The sequence below is a fragment of the Rhopilema esculentum genome, chromosome 12, assembly GCF_057945365.1.
Source record: "Rhopilema esculentum isolate cy_ngs chromosome 12, ASM5794536v1, whole genome shotgun sequence".
In the NCBI taxonomy this organism is placed as follows: Eukaryota; Metazoa; Cnidaria; class Scyphozoa; order Rhizostomeae; family Rhizostomatidae; genus Rhopilema; species Rhopilema esculentum.
In genome coordinates this window covers 7771100-7794090 of record NC_142826.1, presented here as the reverse complement: position 1 = coordinate 7794090, position 22991 = coordinate 7771100, and the positions used below count along the sequence as shown (strand labels likewise).

Genomic DNA, 22991 nt, shown 5'->3' with positions numbered 1-22991 from the left:
GTTCCTTGAAAAGAAATGCGTCTTATGGAATCGTTGAAATTGCTTTACGTTAGTCCTAATTAGCATGTTTTCATTATTGTAAAGACTAACATTATATAATCTATACAATGCAGTGCAATGCAATGCAATGCAATGCAATGCAATGCAATGCAATGCAATGCAATGCAATGCAATGCAATGCAATGCAATGCAATGCAATTCAATGCAATGCAATGCAATTCAATGCAATGCAATTCAATGCAATGCAATGCAATTCAATGCAATGCAATGCAATTCAATGCAATCTTGGGTTTTGCCCCCCCCCTTCCATGTATCATCAAACTGTGAAATACGTTCTCTTACTTGCACTACGGTGAATCCTCGAAATGTTTTCAGGGGCGTAACTAGCGAAGGGGAAGGGGTGTAGTACCCCTAGTTCTTTATGAGTTGATCGGCAAATCACCTTAATATTTATATCTGTGCAAACCATGCCGTTGATTATTTGATCATTCTGTGCAGTATAGTTTGCAAAATCCAGAGCCACGCCGCCGGGGGGGGGGGGGGCTGGGTGGCCATGACTCCCACTTTTTGCGAAGCAAGCTGCACTTAAAGGGGAAAGAAGCCTCGGCCCCCTGCTTTTGCTAGCCTTGCCCCCCCCCTACTTTCAAGTTCATGGCTTGGGCCCTGTAATCATAGAACCCTAACTTGAAAGTCTAACTGGGCAACAGGCTAGGGAGAATGTAGCAAACAAGAAACACCGCAATGCGACGAGAATGAGCAACAATAGATACACGTAAATAAGTTTGTACAGCCCTCACTTATTTGCGTGTAATTATTGTTGTTCACTCTCGTTGCATTGCGGTGTTTCTTATTTGGTACATTTTTATCCATATTTTGCCGCAAGAACTCCTAGGAAATGACCTGCTCCTTCACAGCTGACCCAAAGGACAGCGCGCAGGCTAAGTTACATTTACAAAATTTGAATAACGCGCATGACAACTGCACGTGAAGAAGAATACCAGAAGTGCCGGCCTAACAGAATACCAAGGCGACATTGAGCGGGGATGCCCTTACCGGCATTCCCTGCATATCATGAATTACATAATGATATACTCTTGGTAAAACATGTGAGGAATCTAAACGTTGCTTCGCTTAGGATAGCAGGAGAAAAATGAACGTGTTGGGACCCACGCCTTCGTCAACACATTATTGTTGCGTTTGTGGCAATGAATCGAAGTTTCGATGTTCTTCCTGTCAAGTTGCTTATTATTGCAGCAAGTCGCACCAAATCGAAGACTGGAGACGACAACACAGGTTTGGAAAGTTAAACAATATTTCTAAAGGTGCAAAAGTAGTAAAGAGAGAGTTGTGTATTTGCTTTCATGTTATCATATGAATTAGATTCGATGGTTTTCAGTTCCGTAATTTCAATTCAAATTGATGATAAAAATTACGATGCCATAAATCGTTTGTTCTCTCGGTTGAAACGTTATGTTGTTGTAAGAAATAAAAAGCTAATTTGAAGCAGGGGTGCCATCCTTTTCACCCAAAAGCAACCTTTTTTCTCAGGAAAGTATTGCGTGGCTCCTATGGGTGGGTGACTATGCATGGTCAACACCAAATATCTTAATTTAAAAAATATAAAAAACAAAATATCTTGATTAAAGATAATTTTTTGCTGCATTATTAATTATTTTTATGGTTCCAACTTTCCATCCAATGATCCTATAAAGATATCTCTAACAAACCTCCTAAGTAGTTAGAAAAGGTTCAAATTGGCTTAACAAAAACAAGCAAATATTGGAGATTACAAATTCACTCACTAGTGAAAATAAACTTTTTTCTATCTGCAAGCCTTCCATGTTCATTATAGTGTCTTCCCCTGCAAGGGGGGTGGGTTTTTTTTGAAATTACAGAAGTATTTTATTGCATTGTATACTACTTAGCTTCTGAAGGTAGTTCTAGGACACTGAAAAGCTATGCTAATCAAGTAGTGTCCTGGTCCCTCCTCTTGATTTGACCACACCTTGTGATTCATGCACCTGGAGTTACTGATAGGTGGCGACTCTCCTCACTCTGAGAGAAAGAGTTTTGCCACGTCAGGGACTCAAACCCACGTCAGTGACCCTAACCTCGGAGCCATTCTCGCACCAGAAATGTGTCATGCAATGAATAATGTCATCGATATTTATGTCCATTATTATCTGCCAAGATTCATGCCAACAGTAAGCTAATGCAAGCCACAGTTCCATGTATGCAGGATGATGAACACATGCACAAGATTAGACAAGGGAGGGGGAAACCTTGGTTGGATGCCATGTGATTAGTAAAAAATGGTATATATATCTTCCTACTGATATACTGATTGCCTACTAAAAAGAAACTTAACATCAGTGTCATCAGTCAATTTATGGGGCATGAAATGCTGAAGTGACTGGCATATGCAGTTATCAGGAAGTATCATATTCTGTAGAATGGCCTGTCATTTTACCAAAGTTCTCTCACTGAATTCTCACATCATTCCACCCCTTGTCTATTCATTCATTTTCTATCTCAAATTACTTAACTCCAAAAGAAGAGTCTATTATTATTTGCTCCCTCAGTTAATCGTTGCACTCACATGACATTGAAAATTCCAAAATTGTATTATGACAATTGAAAATCACAATTTTTAGTTTCGGTTCGGTCATCATCCTATGCGTATACTCTGAAGAGTGTCATTTTTGTATGCTATCAGTATGCTTTGTTTACAGTTTCATTTTTTAGAAAGCTATGTTTTTAGTATTTTGTGCAACTTCCAAGTTTTGTGGTACCAAAAACTTATTTGATTATCCATTAGAAATATGAAATTTTGTCTACTGGTTCTAAAAGGAGAAAAATTAATTTTTAGCCCAACTTTTATTATTTTGGTCATGTAAAGGGTTGCCAGGGAGTGATCTGATTGCTTCTACTTTATTAGAGACTTTTTTTTAAATAGGAACTTGTTACCTATCCTTGTCACCTGTTATCCTTCTGAAGGTACTACAGAATGATCATAATTTGAACCTGATTACTTAAACATGCGAGGCCACTGGAGGGCTTTGCTATTACTTTGTTTGTTTTTGCAACCAATGAACTACAGGGCATATAACATTTCATCATAAATTTTGAATTATTTGGTTTTTTTAATTCACTCATTCCAAATATGTCACCTTTGCAAATTTTCAACTACAATTTTAACTGGATAGCAGGGTTTTTATGTTGAGTGATATGATAGAAAAAACATATGCATCAGTTAATATCTTTATATTGTATGTTTCAAAGCAAGGTCAGAAAGAGAATTGTCATTGAACAGTATACTATCAGAAAATCAAGCCTGTTTCTAACTATGCCATAGATTGTTAAAGAAACATTTCACTATCATAAATATTGTGCTGTTATATTTTCCAAATTTGTGAGCAACTTCAGAAGCTGTATCGTAGCTATAGGCCCATGAGCCTTTCCCTAACATAACAAACTAATTAGTATTACAGAACTCAAAGTCTGGAAAACCTTAAAAATGACAAGTTTTGGCAAAAGCATGAACAACCCAGGAAGAGTCTGTAAATTTTGTGCAATAATGGCCTGTTCAGATTGTTATATTATGTCATTTTTTGCATCAGTGCTATTACAAATATTCGGAATATGTGTTTTTATGGTTAAAAGCCTGAAGAAAATGACTTCCAACTTGTATATTTCCTAAATCTGCATTATTTACTTTGTTTGCAGCTTGTGTTGAAAAAATGAAGAAAGTTATTTTGCTTCACAAATATTTTACTCTTTCACTACTTACTAGAACACCCAAAGGTCATTTTCTGTTTGAATCGTATTTCTTGAAGGAAGTCTTGACATCATTCTTGTGGCTAAAAATTCAACCCAGAGGTCAGAAAGAACTTTTGAACACTCAGATCATCATTGAATGGTCCTCTTGATTTAGGAGATGTTTAACATTTTATGTTCTTGCCAGTGGGATATTGAATATTTCAACAATGACAAATATTTGAAAAGAAGAATTTATATCCACAAAAATTATTACTTGAAGATATCTTTTGAAACTAATTTTTACATTCTTTTACCTTTTTCGGCAAAAATTTTTTTCGAATTTCCTTTGAAGGTTGGACGTATGCAACTAGATATGCTGCAGGGGAGTGGCTTTTAGAGACTCAGCCCACCCCCCCTCCCCAAGGCAGCCAGTACATGTTTGGTTGGCGAATTCCTTCCTTGGCAATCTCAGTTGACCCTTTATAATGCTGGTAATTTCCTATAAATATGCAATTTGTATTGGCCTTTTTAGAGTCAGTGAACAGTTTGAAAGATTTCGTATGCACAACACAGAATCTTTAGCACTAATGCAAGAATACAGGGTGTAGTCCTAGGTGTGGCTCTGAAGCAAAGTCGCTTTCCTAACTTTTTAAGAGGGCACCCATCCTAGACTTGCAGAGTTTTGGAACAGCTCGCTGAAGCTCCAATGGGAAAAGCTCCATATTTTCTCTTCCTTATTTCAAAATTTGTCGGGTGTAGGTTATTTTTCAACTATTTGCTTCTTTTGAACTTAATCGTTTATTTTAGAGAGCAGTGTATCATCCAACAAAAGCTGAAAGAACTAGACATGGCACAAGTTGAAATGGAAAGATCGCCTATGAGTGGAACCAGAACAGTAAATCCCAATCAGGTCGATTTAACTCAGGCAGCGCCATTTATTGACAGTCAAAGACCATCCACGTTCCCAGTTATTGACAGAGTAAACCTTGTGTCTTTACAAGAACTTAGTGACATGATGTTATTAGATCTAGAAAATCGCAACTTTTCTGTTGTTGATAACTTCGTCGAAGAAAGGCTACTCGGTCAAGTCATGGAAGAAGTTCGTAAACTTTATGAAGAAACAACCTCCTTTCAGCCCGGTCAGCTCACTAGCATAAATAAAAATTCTGGACACCCCGCTCAAGCTAACAAAGAAGTTCGTGGGGACCTTGTCACCTGGGTAGATTCTACAACGTACCCGGAAATGAAATCCTTGATGTCAGCAGTGCGTCGAACGGACGAACTGATTGCAATGATGAGTAGTGACCAGAAACTTGTAGGGTGCAATATTCGTAGCAGGTCCAGCGTAATGGTTGCTTGTTACCCTGGACAAGGGACACGCTACAAAAGACATGTCGATAACCCATATAAAGATGGAAGAAAGTTAACAACTATTTTATATTTGAATGAAAACTATGACGCGACGCGTGATGGTGGCGTTCTCAGAATTTACAAACCAGATGGATCGTCCTTTTACGAAATAGAACCCGTGTTTGGACGATTAATTGTATTTTGGTCTGACAATAGGACGCCACATGAAGTACTTCCAAGTTATCGTGAAAGATTCGCTATATCTGTCTGGTATTTTGATACAAAAGAAAGAAACGATGCATTATCAGGTGTCTCTGCAACAAATTTATGACCGTTTGAACTATTTTTTTCGCATCTTATTTGCATTTGAGATAGATCGTTGTTACTCTGTAATCAATGTCATTTTGATACAAATTTTCATGATTTCTCAATTGGTTAAAGAAGCATTATTGTATGAGGTATTTATGTTAATTTCAGTACTTTTATATTCAGTACCTATTTTTACTGATTCCATGTAGGTTTTTCACACTATCATTTTTCGGCAGTTCTTGCCTTTCAAAAGAGCATATGAAACCTATATTGCAATACGACAACAGTTTGTTGTTCAAGGCTAGGAGCTGTTCAAGAAAGCCCAGACGTTGTTCGAGCAATCAAAAGAGTTGAGAGTATCAGTCATATGTGCAATTTTCCTAGTTGTTTTGGGCTTCGCATCTCGTACCTGGAATGAGTGCTATCAAGTTTAACGGCCTGTTACCAAAACCATTCCGTGTTTTCTTATTGTTTTTCACTTTTGAGAATATGACGTTCATTTGTATCAAAAAATGCGAAGGATTTCGCTACTTTAACACTAACTCGTATGGCCTTCAAAGAGATGTCTCTGTTATTCCATACATTTTTGTTAATTTGAAAAGCTTTTTCTGTCCAAAAACGGCCTTAGCAGCAGATAATATACGTTGAAAGGAAATATACGATAAGACTTCCTAGGTTTATTGACATTTAACTGAAGCTCTCGATTGTCACTAATTAAGTGGCCTTTTGCCTAAAAAACCACACAGTCAAAATATAATTACAATCTATTATTTAAAGTAGCTATCAAACTCTTTATTACCTGCTTCTCTGCTCTTCGTCTTAATTTCTTTTCAATTTGAATTTTTAGAATATATTTACTCTTACTGTGGTCTACATTTTAGTCAGTATTCGTAGAACCTAATTGTTACGTAAAATTCCCATTTTATTATGTAGATTTTATGTCTGTGCATTTTCGACAGTCCCAACAAGATTTGTTTGCTGCTCAACAAAGTTGATATGCTTTGTATGTAATTGTTTGTACGAAAGTTTGCACATATGTACGTCTTTGTTCTGCTATTCCATAAAAGATTTGATTATATGTATCTGGTCTATACTTTTATGTCTTTCATTTCTGCAACACTTTGTTTTATCTAAGTGGCAGCTTCAGGAATGCTGTAAAATTGAACAATTTGTAATCTAAATAATTGATTACGCCTTTATGATTCGATGAAGGATAGACGTTCAATTTTTTCTAATTGTCTTGTTTCATTGTAAACCTCAAAACTTTCAAAATCCTTCAAAGTTGACAGAGTTGCCTAGTAGAGTAGCACTCATCCTATATAGGACAAAAAAACACGACATCAGACTTAACCTGGTAAAGATTTTTGCGATCATAATTAGTTATGAAGTTAAGACTAATAAGACAGAAAAACAGAAAAGGAAAAGAAAGAATTATACATTTAGCAAATTTTTCAAATTAAACTGTTAAAAATTGCGTGGTATCTATTTTGTTTCATCTGCTATTCATACCACAAATTTTGATTTACTGATCGTAGCTTGAAGTTCACTGTCATACATAGGCTTGAAATACATTTTTTCAAGATGAACTTGATTTTTATTTTGTTGTCTGTGAAATTTTGGCTTCTGTGTAGAATCTAGACCTAGCATTATGTGTGAAGTATTGGAGATGATAGCATGTAACAGAACTTGATTCTGGGTGATCATGGTGTATTCTACAAACTGTGGCGCGTGAAGATATAATAGTACGCCATAAAATAGTACGGGATATCTCCACAAAAAGATTAATTTTAAAGATCGCTGTAGAAGCACGACAGATTATGAAGTATAATGATAATTCCACACAATGAAAAAATCTGGGGCTTTAAAAAATCTAAAGTTGTATTTTTCCCGCTCTTGATCTTTTCAGACGCTTCTTGCTGTTTTCAGAAATGATCTTTATATTCCAGAAATGTCTTATTAAGACCAGACAAAACTTTAACTAAGTCGATCTGCGCTCTTTTAGGGCTACCTACGCTAGGTAATTTGTCTTATTTCTGTCTACAGTCATTATCCACCCTTTAAGTTTCAAAACACCATCGAAATTTGAAAACTTTCTATGTGACGAATTTTCTTAAACAGTAACCGGCAAAATGGAATTGATGATAATTTGATCTTAAAATGCGAGACTTATAATGAAGAGCCAACTGTTGGATAATTGAAATTGTATAAGTCATTGATTTATTTTTTACCTAGTTACCACAATACATCTCTTGCAAAAAAAAACTTCGCCCTCAAATTTGTTCCAGGGTAGAGTTAGCTGTAGTATGTAGCTTCCAGAATTTACGAACTTCACAAACAAAGCTAGCATTTCTTAGCGTAGAAAAATTTCATTATTTCGGTAAGCAAGGCTAAGCATCTCCTGAAATGAAACCCAGCTTGATCACAAATCAACAGTCAAGTTATTCTGATCAAACTCACATGCCCCGAATTTTGGAAAAAATGATTTTCACTCAACAACCCTGTCAGCAATTTTTCAAAGGTGCTCGATTCCATGTGTCTTACACTGATCACCGTTTGTGGTGTACCAATGAGTGGTCTAATACGATGATGCAACACAACTGAGACGATGAATTTATGTTTATTGCCCAAATCATTCTATTTTACATTATCTTAAGAAAGCCAATACCGACGACAAACCTTTGGGGTGGCTGTAGGCCCTAATGATGGTTCCCATCTTATATGTCCTTGTAATCCAATAATTTGAACCCCAATACAAAAAAAGATTTCTTGAAATTTACTTAAATCGGTCTAAGGAAAGCAATGATTGTTTTTAATTAAAGGCGAATAATATTAATTGTGGTGAATTACAGGGAAAATAGTTTGTTGGATAGAAAGAGTAAAACCCGCAGACTAGGAAATCAAACGTGGCCTCGATTCCAGTTGCCTCACAAGAAAAATTTTTGGCGGGTATCGGCAGCACAGAGGCATCAATGCGTGGCATTATGGCGATTTCGATTGCAAGTGATATAGAAGAATGGCGCAGGGATTATCAGCTTGACTTGAAGATATTTCTTCGTAACGGTAAGATTCGTTGCATTTTTATTTACTCCTTATCTGTATCTTTAGCTGTAATTTGTGCGAAACCTGCTTCATGTACACTTAGTAAGCACAGGTTTGAGAAATAAGTAGGTACCTAAACGCCGACAGCGTTGTGAGAGAACTGACCCTTGAAATTTAAATCACTTTTGTGAAGCCATAAATGGTTATTCTATTCTTGAAACCGATCAAATAATACCTCCACTCTTTGGCAACACTTTTAATTTGAAAATTGAAAAAGTCACTTTTTAAAAATTAAAAAGGTTTAATAATTTATTATATTGGACAGTCTCAAGGCTTGGTGAGACTTTCATAACAAATTTTTAGCATGTTATGTTGAAGCGACTTGACTGAATTTGAAAAGCATTTGAAAGATGATATTTAAGTATCGGAGTACTATTTCTGACCATACCCATTCATTTTATTGGATGTCTAGAGTTCAGGCTGGAATCAAGCAGTTATTCATGTCCCCAAAATTTTGATTTGACTAGGAAATTTTGCAAAAATTTTGGGATGATTTGCAAAAGTAACGTCTGTGTGTTTCTGTATTCAATCAAGGCAACGAGAATGATTTGCAAAAGGAATCTGTGTGAAATCTTCAAATGGTCAGAATCAGCTGGACAGAAGCTCATTGCCAGAAGATTGCCTTAGTACTGGTGTGTTTCTGTATTAAATCAAGGCAATCAAGTGATCTATCTTCTTGTTGCTGTCCTTACAAATTTTTCTGTTAACCTGATGCTTTGATGGTAATGTGGAGAACCTGGTATGAATTTTGAAACCATAATATTTTTAAGGCACTTCAAATCTTTACTGTTGAGTGGATTGTTATCTGCAGCAAGTACTTCTGGCATTCCATGTCTCAAAATATTAACTTTAGGTGTAAAATAACATAACATGGAGATTTATTCCCAAGTTGTGCTATCTCTGAGTACTTTGAATAGTTTTCCACTACTTTCAAAATTGAAGTAAACCTGCTGCAACCTTTGCAAAAAGATCTGTTTTTACCTCAATAACTCACAAGCAATAATTTGCTTTTTTCTGTTCCTCTCCCTGAATTCCTAACAAAAGGAACATCTTGATATCATCTGTGATAACTTTTTACTTATTCTTTGCCAGACAAGTGAACTTCTAGCTCTAGATTTTCAATGTAGAGCTAGACCTCTTATGTCTTGTCTCTTCTCCTAGATGAGATTTAGGTATTTTCTTTAGCCTTTCTTTTCTAAACTTCTTTGGAGTTATCTATTTTTGTCCTATCAAGCTACCTATCATGTATTACATTTTTGAGATTTTACCATCACTTTGCAAGATCAGAAACTTCTTCTTTACAAAGGCACCCTTTTTTGAAATTAGATGTTTATTGCCTACGTCTCTGGACCATTTCGATTTTCTCTTTTGAACTGGTCCATCTTTGTTGGACTCACTGACACACTTTCAACCAAGAAGTGTGTCCTGAACTCTATCTTTTCTTGAAGCTCTAAGCCAGTGTCATCTAAGACTGTGTGGTAGGCTCTGTGTATATACATCATGTCTCCTGGTACATACTCTAACTTGTAATCATACTTTTTTCAAATGTTATATCATCCTTTGAAGACATGGACTGGCTTTGAGGAAATGCTTCCTAGTGGATCATGCTCATTCTGATGAGAACATACTTTCCTTGTGTTTGTTTTTACATCTTTTTTGTTGTTGCACAAACCAAACCAAATTAATAGAGTATTTCTCTATCTGTGCTTAGTTACATTCTGTGTGTGTAAGAGGTCATGGAGCATAAGCATAAGCTCATGGAGATTTATTTCTCAAAACAGTACTGTCCCTAAGCCTTTTTTTCAAAACATGAGCTAGAAATCTATCTAAAACACATCAGTTGGTGTTTTGGATAAATTTTGTAGAAGATTTCTAAGTCCTGAGAAAATGAGATTTTACTGATCGCACTTGCAAGATATCATAAACCACAGCAGTATCTGGATCAAGTCATTTGGAATTTAGATCAAAATTCAAAAGATCAAAAGACCTGTTTAAGTAAACATAGCTGTGCATGAGATACAAAGATTGATGGGCCATGCAATTAAAACTAGCTATTATAAATGTGACATGTGGCCACAACTGAAAACAATAAAAACTGGCAAGCAATTTTGCGACCTCAGCTATAAATTTGTTAAAGAATTATAGAAACCTTTTTTAAAAATTTCTTTTAGTTTCAAACATGGTATCATTGTGTGCCTTGAATCTTTGGCTGCTATAAAAAGAAAAATTGATGTTTTCATTTGGAAATAGTTAACTGTAATTTGAAGACATTTTAGGTTTTGCAGGTCGGGATCAAAGTTTTTTAAAAATTATAAAAATCTTTCTTTAGAAATAAGAGAAATAATTGATAAAAAACCTCAAATTCTGTTATGAATGTAAATCAAGGAACTTTTACATTGTATCATGTAAATGTATTTTTTTTAAACTTGACAATTTGTTTATTTGTTTTAATATTTTGGGTTTCTTCATTTTGTCTAAACTTTTTCTTTCAGTTATCACTTGGAAGCTTACCAAATGTCTTACAGAATGGTTACAGAAAGGTATATTCTAGTATTTCAGGTTGTTTTCGACAAAAATATCCTTGCCTATTAATGGTGTTGTGAGTGTGAATCATAAAATTTTTGCTTTTGTGAGAATTGTTGATTTGTTAAGTTTTTTGCAAGCCCAGGGTCACAGATTATTTTCAAAAAGATTTCGTTCTTAATTTAAAATATGAGCTAGAGACTCACCGAAAATGCATAAATTGGTGTTGCAAATGTATATTAAAGCATTTCATGCTTTTTCAAGCAAAAATATTTCATGCAGCAAACCAAGTTTACTGATTTTTCAATTATAACTTTTTCAATAAAGATTTTTTCAATTTATGATCTAGAAATTCATTCATACACTTAAATTGTGCCGTGAATGTAAATTGAGGCATTTCAGGTTGTTTTGAGCAAACGAATTATTTTTCGACAATTAAAATTTTTTTGAAGTTTTTTGTTTTTTGCAATGACTAGAACCTTTTCCCCTAATATCAGGCCTTCCTGGGAAAGAAGTTGGTACACGCCTCCCAACACTGGGATGTACGTTTTATCACATGCCTGTTTTGAAATTATTTGCTCGTGTTTTACCAAAGCGCAGAAAACTAATAAGATGATAGAATGGATTTAAAACGAGCTATTTACTATGTTAAATCTGCAGTGCTTCCATTTTCACTCGAACAGTTTCCCGAAAATATCCTTCTATTTGCTTATCATTCCTTTAAAAATGGTTGAAAATTCTGATTTTCTTATTACTAGATTAAAATTGTTTTGACTGCCTTCATCCGTTATTTTTTTCAACTTACTCATGAAATTGTTCCTGGCGTTGCCTTGAACACACGAGCTTCATTAACGTATTTTCTTTTGTCTAGTTTCAAACTTTTCCTTGTTTAGTTTCGAAACTTCGAAACTTTTCGAAACTTCCGATGCGATTAGAATCGGCGAGTAGACAATAGAGTTATCAAGTGTGACGCCATAAAATTTTTTTTCAGAACTTTTTATTTTGTACCACATTACTGAATAGAGCACCGCTAATTTTCTCCAAATATGCAATGAGATATGTTACAAATTGGGTGAGAGCAATGACGAAAAAATGATAACAAGTTTGCTACATATTTCTGCTATTTTTTGCATGATTCATGAAATTTAGATAAGAGACAAAATTACAGTTATTTGACGGGGACAGAGCCTGTGCTCAAATTGCCATATCTCTCTCAGTTTTTAAAGCACTAACCCATTTCACACATTTAGAGATCTTTCAGGTTGTGTAACTCTAATTAGAATTTGTAAAAAAAGCTTTTTGTACCGTGATGACATTGAACTTGCCAAGTCAGTTTGCATAAACCTTGAAGCTCTTCCAATGTAATTGGCCTGCTAACAGACTGAAAACTTCAATCAGAAATTTCATCCCAATTTTTTTAAAAAATCCTTCCTAATTCTTTCTAATTTATGTTTTTTTTCTTTTCCTTCCAATCGGCCAAAATCTTCCACGCTCTTTATCTTCATCATCTCCTCTCTGCATCGATGATCGCTAGGCAGAACACATCTTTTTACTTTCTGATAAGAGACGACTACAGTCCTCCGATTTACAAAACTTAACTATAGAATAGGATGTAGGTGGACCCGTGTACCTAATCCTACATTTTTGACTGACATTAATCGTTTTCAGTGAATTCGACAGAGAGAACTTTTGTCCTTACCTACTGCAAAGCGGAATTCAAGCTTTCATGAAATTTTCAGACAGAACCTGAGTTGAACCACATTTTGTTAAAGGCAATTCTTTGGGACCAAAAATTTCGACAGCACATGCAAAATATGTTGTAGACGAAGTATTGAAAAAGCAGTTTCAATGCCTTGTCAACTGCCAAGCACGAAGTGTGTCCACCATAAACTCCGAACTTTAGGCCCGCTTGCCAAAGGCTTAACAAATGTTATCGCGGTCAAAGAAACCCTACTTCAACTCAAACACCCTTCGATAAGTTCCAAATTTTATTCAAACAATTTTCTATTCTAAAGACATGATTAATGACATAACATGATTAACTAACGGACACATCTTTCAAATAAAAGATAAATGAAAGCTACAAGCCTGACACACATTACTTCAATTTTTCTTCACATTTATGTTTTGTTAAAGTTGTGGGAAAACTGAAGAAATGAGTTGAGAAATGAGATTTCAATGACTCCATATACTATGTAGCTGAACATTTGTATAAATAAGGCAAGACGCTAAAATCACTCCTTCACACTCTAATCATAGTTTAGGAGTGCAAAATACCACACTCGCTTGGACGTCAGATATCTGTTTATTTTATTTTGACAATTTTTTTAGTTAATTAATGATTTGTCATGAAATTTTTTTCAAAGTTTGTCTTAACTTTTTCTTTTAGATATCCCTTGGAATCTTACGTAAATTTCTTCAAATAACAACAATAAGGTGTGTAATGGCATTTGTAGTTTTTGCATATCCAGGATTCCTATTTTTTTTAAAAAATTAGATCATTTTTCTACAAATATTAGCTTGAAGTTCATCCAAAACACCTAAAATGATGCAGGGGACGTAAATTAAGGCATTGAAGGTTCTTTCGAGCAAAAAATGTTTTTCCTAAAATTAACAATGTTTGAATTTATCGTGTATCTGGGTCCACAAGTTTTTTGAAAATTAGCTTGAACCATTTTCTCAAAATGAAAGCTTTAAATTGGTTAAAAACACCTCAAATATGTTGGGAATCATGGATTAAATAAAAAAATCTTTTTTTAAAATTTTAAATTTTTGAAGTTTTTTTGCATAGCTGGGTTCGCAGATTTTTCGAAAAATGCCTAGGGTCCTTTTCTCCTAGTAGGTTGCTTGGAGTTATCTATTTTTTTTGACAATTTGTTTACTCTTTAGCATGTAATTTTTCAAAGTTTACTTTATCTTTTTCTTTCAGATATCCCTTGGAATCACATTGAAATGACTTCAAATAACGACAAAGAGGTATGTTGTGGCATTTAACATTCTTTGAAACAAAAATATTCTTTTTTATAAATCGACTATTTTTGAATTTGCTTGTATATCCAAAATCACAAATTTTTTGAAAATGACTAGGATCTCTTTCCACAAATAGCGACTTGAAATTCATGTAAAACATCTCAATGATGAAGGGGATATAAATAGAAGCATTTTAAGTTGTTTCAAGAAAACAATTTTTGCATATTCGGTTTAACAAACTTTGAAAAAGCTGACTAGGATTTTCCTCTCAAAATATAACCTCGATCTCATCTGAAACACCTTAATTTTGGCCTTTTCCTAACCCGTTAGCCTTACCTTTTTTGTCAAAAATCGACACTCTTTAAATTACTATTTTTAGCACAAAATGACTTTAACTTCTAAGCAAATTACATTCCTGTCTTTTCTCTAGTAAAAACAGACTGAAACTCTTTATAGTAGAAATAGATTTTCGAAAACTTTCAACGATTTTTCTTAGCCTATAGTCTTTTTTCAAAGATCCAGCCGGCAAAAAAATTTCTCGAAAAAAACGATTCAAATTCTTGTTTTTTCTAACCTCAATAAAACGCCTCGACCTCTTCTTAAAGAAAACGTTTTTCAAAAAATTTTCTAATTTTTCTAAGCCAACATCCTTACTTTTTCAAAAAATCGACCATTGTATTAGGTTGAATTTTTTTCAATAAATCGCTTCCAATCAAAAACTAAACTGGATTCTTGTTTCTTCTAAACAAAAAGAAGACCCTCAACCTCTTTTTAAAAGGAAGGTTTTTCGAAAAGGTTTTGTGATTTTTCTAAGCCTATAACCTTACTTTTTTCAAAAAATGGACCATTGTATTAAGTTGTATTTTTTCAATAAATCGGTTCCAATCAAAAACTAAACTGGATTCTTGTTTCTTCTAAGCATAAAGAAGACCCTCAACCTCTTTTTAGACCACAAGTTTTTCGAAAAATTTTGGTGATTTTTCTAAGCCTATGACCTTACTTTTTTCAAAAAATCGACCCTTGTATTAAGTTGTATTTTTTCAAAAAATCGGTTCCAATCAAAAACTAAACAGGATTCGAAGCATAAAGAAGACCCTCAACCTTTTTTTAGACCACAAGTTTTTCGAAAAATTTTTGTGCTTTTTCTAAGCCTATAACCTTACTTTTTTCAAAAATCGACCCTTGTATTAAGTTGTATTTTTTTCAATAAATCGGTTCCAATCAAAAACTAAGCTGGATTCTTGTTTCTTCTAAGCATAAAGAAGACCCTCAACCTCTTTTTAGACAGAAATTTTTTCGAAAAATTTTTGTGATTTTTCTAAGCCTATAACCTTACTCTATTCAGAAAATCGACCCTGGTATTAAGTTGTATTTTTTTTTAATAAATCGCTTCCAGTCAAAAACTAAACTGGATTCTTGTTTCTTCTAAGCATAAAGAAGACCCTCAACCTTTTTTTAGACCACAAGTTTTTCGAAAAATTTTTGTGCTTTTTCTAAGCCTATAACCTTACTTTTTTCAAAAATCGACCCTTGTATTAAGTTGTATTTTTTTCAATAAATCGGTTCCAATCAAAAACTAAGCTGGATTCTTGTTTCTTCTAAGCATAAAGAAGACCCTCAACCTCTTTTTAGACAGAAAGTTTTTCGAAAAATTTTTGTGATTTTTCTAAGCCTATAACCTTACTCTATTCAGAAAATCGACCCTGGTATTAAGTTGTATTTTTTTTTAATAAATCGCTTCCAGTCAAAAATTAAGCTGGATTCTTGTTTCTTCTAAGCATAAAGAAGACCCTCAACCTCTTTTTAGACAGAAAGTTTTTCGAGAAATTTTTGTGATTTTTCTAAGCCTATACCCTTACTCTATTCAGAAAATCGACCCTGGTATTGAGTTGTATTTTTTTAATAAATCGCTTCCAGTCAAAAATTAAGCTGGATTCTTGTTTCTTCTAAGCATGAAGAAGACCCTCAACCTCTTTTTAGACCGAAAGTTTTTTGAAAATATTTTTTGATTTTTCTAAGCCTATAACCTTACTTTTTTTCAAAAAATCGACCCTGTTATTAAGTTGTATTTTTTTAATAAATCGCTTCCAGTCAAAAATTAAGCTGGATTCTTGTTTCTTCTAAGCATAAAGAAGACCCTCATCCTCTTTTTAGACAGAAAGTTTTTCGAAAAAATTTGGTGATTTTTCTAAGCCTATACCTTTACTTTTTTCAGAAAATCGACCCTGGTATTAAGTTGTATTTTTTTAATAAATAGCTTCCAGTCAAAAATTATCCTGGATTCTTGTTTCTTCTAAGCATAAAGAAGACCCTCAACCTCTTTTTAGACAGAAACTTTTTTGAAAATATTTTTTGATTTTTCTAAGCCTATAACCTTACTTTATTTCAAAAAATCGACCCTGTTATTAAGTTGTATTTTTTTCAATAAATCGGTTCCAATCAAAAACTAAGCTGGATTCTTGTTTCTTCTAAGCATAAAGAAGACCCTCAACCTCTTTTTAGACAGAAAGTTTTTCGAAAAATTTTTGTGATTTTTCTAAGCCTATAACCTTACTTTTTTCAAAAAACGGACCATTGTATTAAGTTGTATTTTTTCAATAAATCGGTTCCAATCAAAACTAAACTGGATTCTTGTTTCTTCTAAGCATAAAGAAGACCCTCAACCTCTTTTTAGACCACAAGTTTTTCGAAAAATTTTGGTGATTTTTCTAAGCCTATAACCTTACTATTTTTCAAAAAATCGACCCTGTTATTAAGTTGTATTTTATTCAATAAATCGCTTCCAATCAAAAACTAAACGGGATTCTTGCTTCTTCTAAACAAAAAGAAGACCCTCAACCTCTTTTTAGACAGAAAGTTTTTCGAAAAATTTTTGTGATTTTTCTAAGCCTATAACCTTACTTTTTTCAAAAAATCGACCCTGTTATTAAGTTGTATTTTTTTCAATAAATCGCTTCCAATCAAAAACTAAACGGGATTCTTGTTTCTTCTAAGCATAAAGAAGACCCTCAACCTCTTTTTAGACAGAAAGTTTTTCGAAAAATTTTTGTGATTTTTCTAAGCCTATAACCTTACTTTTTTTCAAAAAATCGACCCTGTTATTAAGTTGTATTTTTTTCAATAAATCGCTTCCAATCAAAAACTAAACTGGATTCTTGTTTTTTCTAAGCATAAAGAAGATCCTCAACCTCTTTTTAGACAGAAAGTTTTTCGAAAAATTTTTGTGATTTTTCTAAGCCTATAACCTCACTTTTTTCAAAAAATCGACCCTGGTATTAAGTTGCATTTTTTCAAATAAATCGCTTCCAATCAAAAAGTAAGCTGTATTCTTGTTTCTTCTAAGCATAAAGAAGACCCTCAACCTCTTTTTAGACAGAAAGTTTTTCGAAAAATTTTTGTGCTTTTTCTAAGCCTATAACCTTACTATTTTTCAAAAAATCGACCCTGTTATTAAGTTGTATTTTATTCAATAAATCGCTTCCAATCAAAAACTAAACGGGATTCTTGCTTCTTCTAAACAAAAAGAAGACCCTCAACCTCTTTTTAGACAGAAAGTTTTTCGAAAAATTTTTGTGATTTTTCTAAGCCTATAACCTTACTTTTTTCAAAAAATCGACCCTGTTATTAAGTTGTATTTTTTTCAATAAATCGCTTCCAATCAAAAACTAAACGGGATTCTTGTTTCTTCTAAGCATAAAGAAGACCCTCAACCTCTTTTTAGACAGAAAGTTTTTCGAAAAATTTTTGTGATTTTTCTAAGCCTATAACCTTACTTTTTTTCAAAAAATCGACCCTGTTATTAAGTTGTATTTTTTTCAATAAATCGCTTCCAATCAAAAACTAAACTGGATTCTTGTTTTTTCTAAGCATAAAGAAGATCCTCAACCTCTTTTTAGACAGAAAGTTTTTCGAAAAATTTTTGTGATTTTTCTAAGCCTATAACCTCACTTTTTTCAAAAAATCGACCCTGGTATTAAGTTGCATTTTTTCAAATAAATCGCTTCCAATCAAAAAGTAAGCTGTATTCTTGTTTCTTCTAAGCATAAAGAAGACCCTCAACCTCTTTTTAGACAGAAAGTTTTTCGAAAAATTTTTGTGCTTTTTCTAAGCCTATAACCTTACTATTTTTCAAAAAATCGACCCTGTTATTAAGTTGTATTTTATTCAATAAATCGCTTCCAATCAAAAACTAAACGGGATTCTTGCTTCTTCTAAACAAAAAGAAGACCCTCAACCTCTTTTTAGACAGAAAGTTTTTCGAAAAATTTTTGTGATTTTTCTAAGCCTATAACCTTACTTTTTTTCAAAAAATCGACCCTGTTATTAAGTTGTATTTTTTTCAATAAATCGCTTCCAATCAAAAACTAAACGGGATTCTTGTTTCTTCTAAGCATAAAGAAGACCCTCAACCTCTTTTTAGACAGAAAGTTTTTCGAAAAATTTTTGTGATTTTTCTAAGCCTATAACCTTACTTTTTTTCAAAAAATCGACCCTGTTATTAAGTTGTATTTTTTTCAATAAATCGCTTCCAATCAAAAACTAAACTGGATTCTTGTTTCTTCTAAGCATAAAGAAGACCCTCAACCTCTTTTTAGACAGAAAGTTTTTCGAAAAATTTTTGTGATTTTTCTAAGCCTATAACCTTACTTTTTTTCAAAAAATCGACCCTGGTATTAAGTTGTATTTTTTTCAATAAATCGCTTCCAATCAAAAACTTAACGGGATTCTTGTTTCTTCTAAGCATAAAGAAGACCCTCAACCTGTTTTTTGACAGAAAGTTTTCGAAAAATTTTTGTGATTTTTCTTAGCCTATAACCTTACTTTTTTTCAAAAAATCGACCCTGTTCTTAAGTTGTATTTTTTTCAATAAATCGCTTCCAATCAAAAACTTAACGGGATTCTTGTTTCTTCTAAGCATAAAGAAGACCCTCAACCTCTTTTTAGACAGAAAGTTTTTCGAAAAATTTTTGTGATTTTTCTAAGCCTATAACCTTACTTTTTTTCAAAAAATCGACCCTGTTATTAAGTTGTATTTTTTTCAATAAATCGCTTCCAATCAAAAACTTAACGGGATTCTTGTTTCTTCTAAGCATAAAGAAGACCCTCAACCTGTTTTTTGACAGAAAGTTTTCGAAAAATTTTTGTGATTTTTCTTAGCCTATAACCTTACTTTTTTTCTAAAAATCGACCCTGTTATTAAGTTGTATTTTTTTCAATAAATCGCTTCCAATCAAAAACTTAACGGGATTCTTGTTTCTTCTAAGCATAAAGAAGACCCTCAACCTCTTTTTAGACAGAAAGTTTTTCGAAAAATTTTTGTGATTTTTCTAAGCCTATAACCTTACTATTTTTCAAAAAATCGACCCTGTTATTAAGTTGTATTTTATTCAATAAATCGCTTCCAATCAAAAACTAAACGGGATTCTTGCTTCTTCTAAACAAAAAGAAGACCCTCAACCTCTTTTTAGACAGAAAGTTTTTCGAAAAATTTTTGTGATTTTTCTAAGCCTATAACCTTACTTTTTTCAAAAAATCGACCCTGTTATTAAGTTGTATTTTTTTCAATAAATCGCTTCCAATCAAAAACTAAACGGGATTCTTGTTTCTTCTAAGCATAAAGAAGACCCTCAACCTCTTTTTAGACAGAAAGTTTTTCGAAAAATTTTTGTGATTTTTCTAAGCCTATAACCTTACTTTTTTTCAAAAAATCGACCCTGTTATTAAGTTGTATTTTTTTCAATAAATCGCTTCCAATCAAAAACTAAACTGGATTCTTGTTTTTTCTAAGCATAAAGAAGATCCTCAACCTCTTTTTAGACAGAAAGTTTTTCGAAAAATTTTTGTGATTTTTCTAAGCCTATAACCTCACTTTTTTCAAAAAATCGACCCTGGTATTAAGTTGCATTTTTTCAAATAAATCGCTTCCAATCAAAATGTAAGCTGTATTCTTGTTTCTTCTAAGCATAAAGAAGACCCTCAACCTCTTTTTAGACAGAAAGTTTTTCGAAAAATTTTTGTGCTTTTTCTAAGCCTATAACCTTACTATTTTTCAAAAAATCGACCCTGTTATTAAGTTGTATTTTATTCAATAAATCGCTTCCAATCAAAAACTAAACGGGATTCTTGCTTCTTCTAAACAAAAAGAAGACCCTCAACCTCTTTTTAGACAGAAAGTTTTTCGAAAAATTTTTGTGATTTTTCTAAGCCTATAACCTTACTTTTTTTCAAAAAATCGACCCTGTTATTAAGTTGTATTTTTTTCAATAAATCGCTTCCAATCAAAAACTAAACTGGATTCTTGTTTTTTCTAAGCATAAAGAAGATCCTCAACCTCTTTTTAGACAGAAAGTTTTTCGAAAAATTTTTGTGATTTTTCTAAGCCTATAACCTCACTTTTTTCAAAAAATCGACCCTGGTATTAAGTTGCATTTTTTCAAATAAATCGCTTCCAATCAAAAAGTAAGCTGTATTCTTGTTTCTTCTAAGCATAAAGAAGACCCTCAACCTCTTTTTAGACAGAAAGTTTTTCGAAAAATTTTTGTGCTTTTTCTAAGCCTATAACCTTACTATTTTTCAAAAAATCGACCCTGTTATTAAGTTGTATTTTATTCAATAAATCGCTTCCAATCAAAAACTAAACGGGATTCTTGCTTCTTCTAAACAAAAAGAAGACCCTCAACCTCTTTTTAGACAGAAAGTTTTTCGAAAAATTTTTGTGATTTTTCTAAGCCTATAACCTTACTTTTTTTCAAAAAATCGACCCTGTTATTAAGTTGTATTTTTTTCAATAAATCGCTTCCAATCAAAAACTAAACGGGATTCTTGTTTCTTCTAAGCATAAAGAAGACCCTCAACCTCTTTTTAGACAGAAAGTTTTTCGAAAAATTTTTGTGATTTTTCTAAGCCTATAACCTTACTTTTTTTCAAAAAATCGACCCTGTTATTAAGTTGTATTTTTTTCAATAAATCGCTTCCAATCAAAAACTAAACTGGATTCTTGTTTCTTCTAAGCATAAAGAAGACCCTCAACCTCCTTTTAGACAGAAAGTTTTTCGAAAAATTTTTGTGATTTTTCTAAGCCTATAACCTTACTTTTTTTCAAAAAATCGACCCTGGTATTAAGTTGTATTTTTTTCAATAAATCGCTTCCAATCAAAAACTTAACGGGATTCTTGTTTCTTCTAAGCATAAAGAAGACCCTCAACCTGTTTTTTGACAGAAAGTTTTCGAAAAATTTTTGTGATTTTTCTTAGCCTATAACCTTACTTTTTTTCAAAAAATCGACCCTGTTCTTAAGTTGTATTTTTTTCAATAAATTGCTTCCAATCAAAAACTTAACGGGATTCTTGTTTCTTCTAAGCATAAAGAAGACCCTCAACCTCTTTTTAGACAGAAAGTTTTTCGAAAAATTTTTGTGATTTTTCTAAGCCTATAACCTTACTTTTTTTCAAAAAATCGACCCTGTTATTAAGTTGTATTTTTTTCAATAAATCGCTTCCAATCAAAAACTTAACGGGATTCTTGTTTCTTCTAAGCATAAAGAAGACCCTCAACCTGTTTTTTGACAGAAAGTTTTCGAAAAATTTTTGTGATTTTTCTTAGCCTATAACCTTACTTTTTTTCTAAAAATCGACCCTGTTATTAAGTTGTATTTTTTTCAATAAATCGCTTCCAATCAAAAACTTAACGGGATTCTTGTTTCTTCTAAGCATAAAGAAGACCCTCAACCTCTTTTTAGACAGAAAGTTTTTCGAAAAATTTTTGTGATTTTTCTAAGCCTATAACCTTATTTTTTTTCAAAAAATCGACCGTGTTATTAAGTTGTATTTTTTTCAATAAATCGCTTCCAATCAAAAACTAAACGGGATTCTTGTTTCTTCTAAGCATAAAGAAGACCCTCAACCTCTTTTTAGACAGAAAGTTTTTCGAAAAATTTTAGTGATTTTTCTAAGCCTATAACCTTACTTTTTTTCAAAAAATCGACCCTGTTATTAAGTTGTGTTTTTTTCAATAAATCGCTTTCAATCAAAAACTTAACGGGATTCTTGTTTCTTCTAAGCATAAAGAAGACCCTCAACCTCTTTTTAGACAGAAAGTTTTTCGAAAAATTTTTGTGATTTTTCTAAGCCTATAACCTTACTTTTTTTCAAAAAATCGACCCTGTTATTAAGTTGTATTTTTTTCAATAAATCGCTTCCAATCAAAAACTTAACGGGATTCTTGTTTCTTCTAAGCATAAAGAAGACCCTCAACCTGTTTTTTGACAGAAAGTTTTCGAAAAATTTTTGTGATTTTTCTTAGCCTATAACCTTACTTTTTTTCAAAAAATCGACCCTGTTATTAAGTTGTATTTTTTTCAATAAATCGCTTCCAATCAAAAACTTAACGGGATTCTTGTTTCTTCTAAGCATAAAGAAGACCCTCAACCTCTTTTTAGACAGAAAGTTTTCGAAAAATTTTTCTGATTTTTCTAAGCCTATAACCTTACTTTTTTTCAAAAAATCGACCCTGTTATTAAGTTGTATTTTTTTCAATAAATCGCTTCCAATCAAAAACTAAACGGGATTCTTGTTTCTTCTAAGCATAAAGAAGACCCTCAACCTCTTTTTAGACAAAAAGTTTTTCGAAAAATTTTTGTGATTTTTCTAAGCCTATAACCTTACTTTTTTTCAAAAAATCGACCCTGTTATTAAGTTGTATTTTTTCAATAAATCGCTTTCAATCAAAAACTTAACGGGATTCTTGTTTCTTCTAAGCATAAAGAAGACCCTCAACCTCTTTTTAGACAGAAAGTTTTTCGAAAAATTTTTGTGATTTTTCTAAGCCTATAACCTTACTTTTTTTCAAAAAATCGACCCTGTTATTAAGTTGTATTTTTTTCAATAAATCGCTTCCAATCAAAAACTTAACGGGATTCTTGTTTCTTCTAAGCATAAAGAAGACCCTCAACCTGTTTTTTGACAGAAAGTTTTCGAAAAATT

At 32.8% G+C, this 22991-nt stretch overlaps 1 protein-coding gene and 1 long non-coding RNA gene across 2 annotated transcripts in view; both read left to right on the top strand.

Moving 5' to 3' along the window:
- Positions 1–974: 974 nt before the first annotated feature.
- LOC135681109 (prolyl hydroxylase EGLN3) lies at positions 975–6500 on the top strand. Its single transcript, XM_065195404.2, has 2 exons — positions 975–1293; positions 4567–6500. The coding sequence occupies exons 1-2, from the start codon at positions 1151–1153 to the stop codon at positions 5438–5440; spliced, it is 1017 nt and encodes a 338-aa protein (XP_065051476.1). The 5' UTR covers positions 975–1150; the 3' UTR covers positions 5441–6500.
- Positions 6501–10990: 4490 nt separating this feature from the next.
- The window catches only part of LOC148958737 (uncharacterized), a 28816-nt gene continuing 16815 nt past the window's right edge, over positions 10991–22991 (top strand). The window contains exons 1-3 of the long non-coding RNA XR_016144457.1: positions 10991–11057; positions 13430–13476; positions 13970–14016. This is a non-coding gene — a long non-coding RNA (uncharacterized LOC148958737). The remainder of the gene's footprint in view (positions 11058–13429; positions 13477–13969; positions 14017–22991) is intronic.

Coding starts and splice junctions, on each gene's coding strand:
- LOC135681109 (XM_065195404.2), top strand. CDS start 1,151: ATGAACGTGTTGGGACCCACGCCTTCGTCAACACATTATTGTTGCGTT. Junction 1,294..4,566: donor GACTGGAGACGACAACACAG/GTTTGGAAAGTT, acceptor CGTTTATTTTAG/AGAGCAGTGTATCATCCAAC.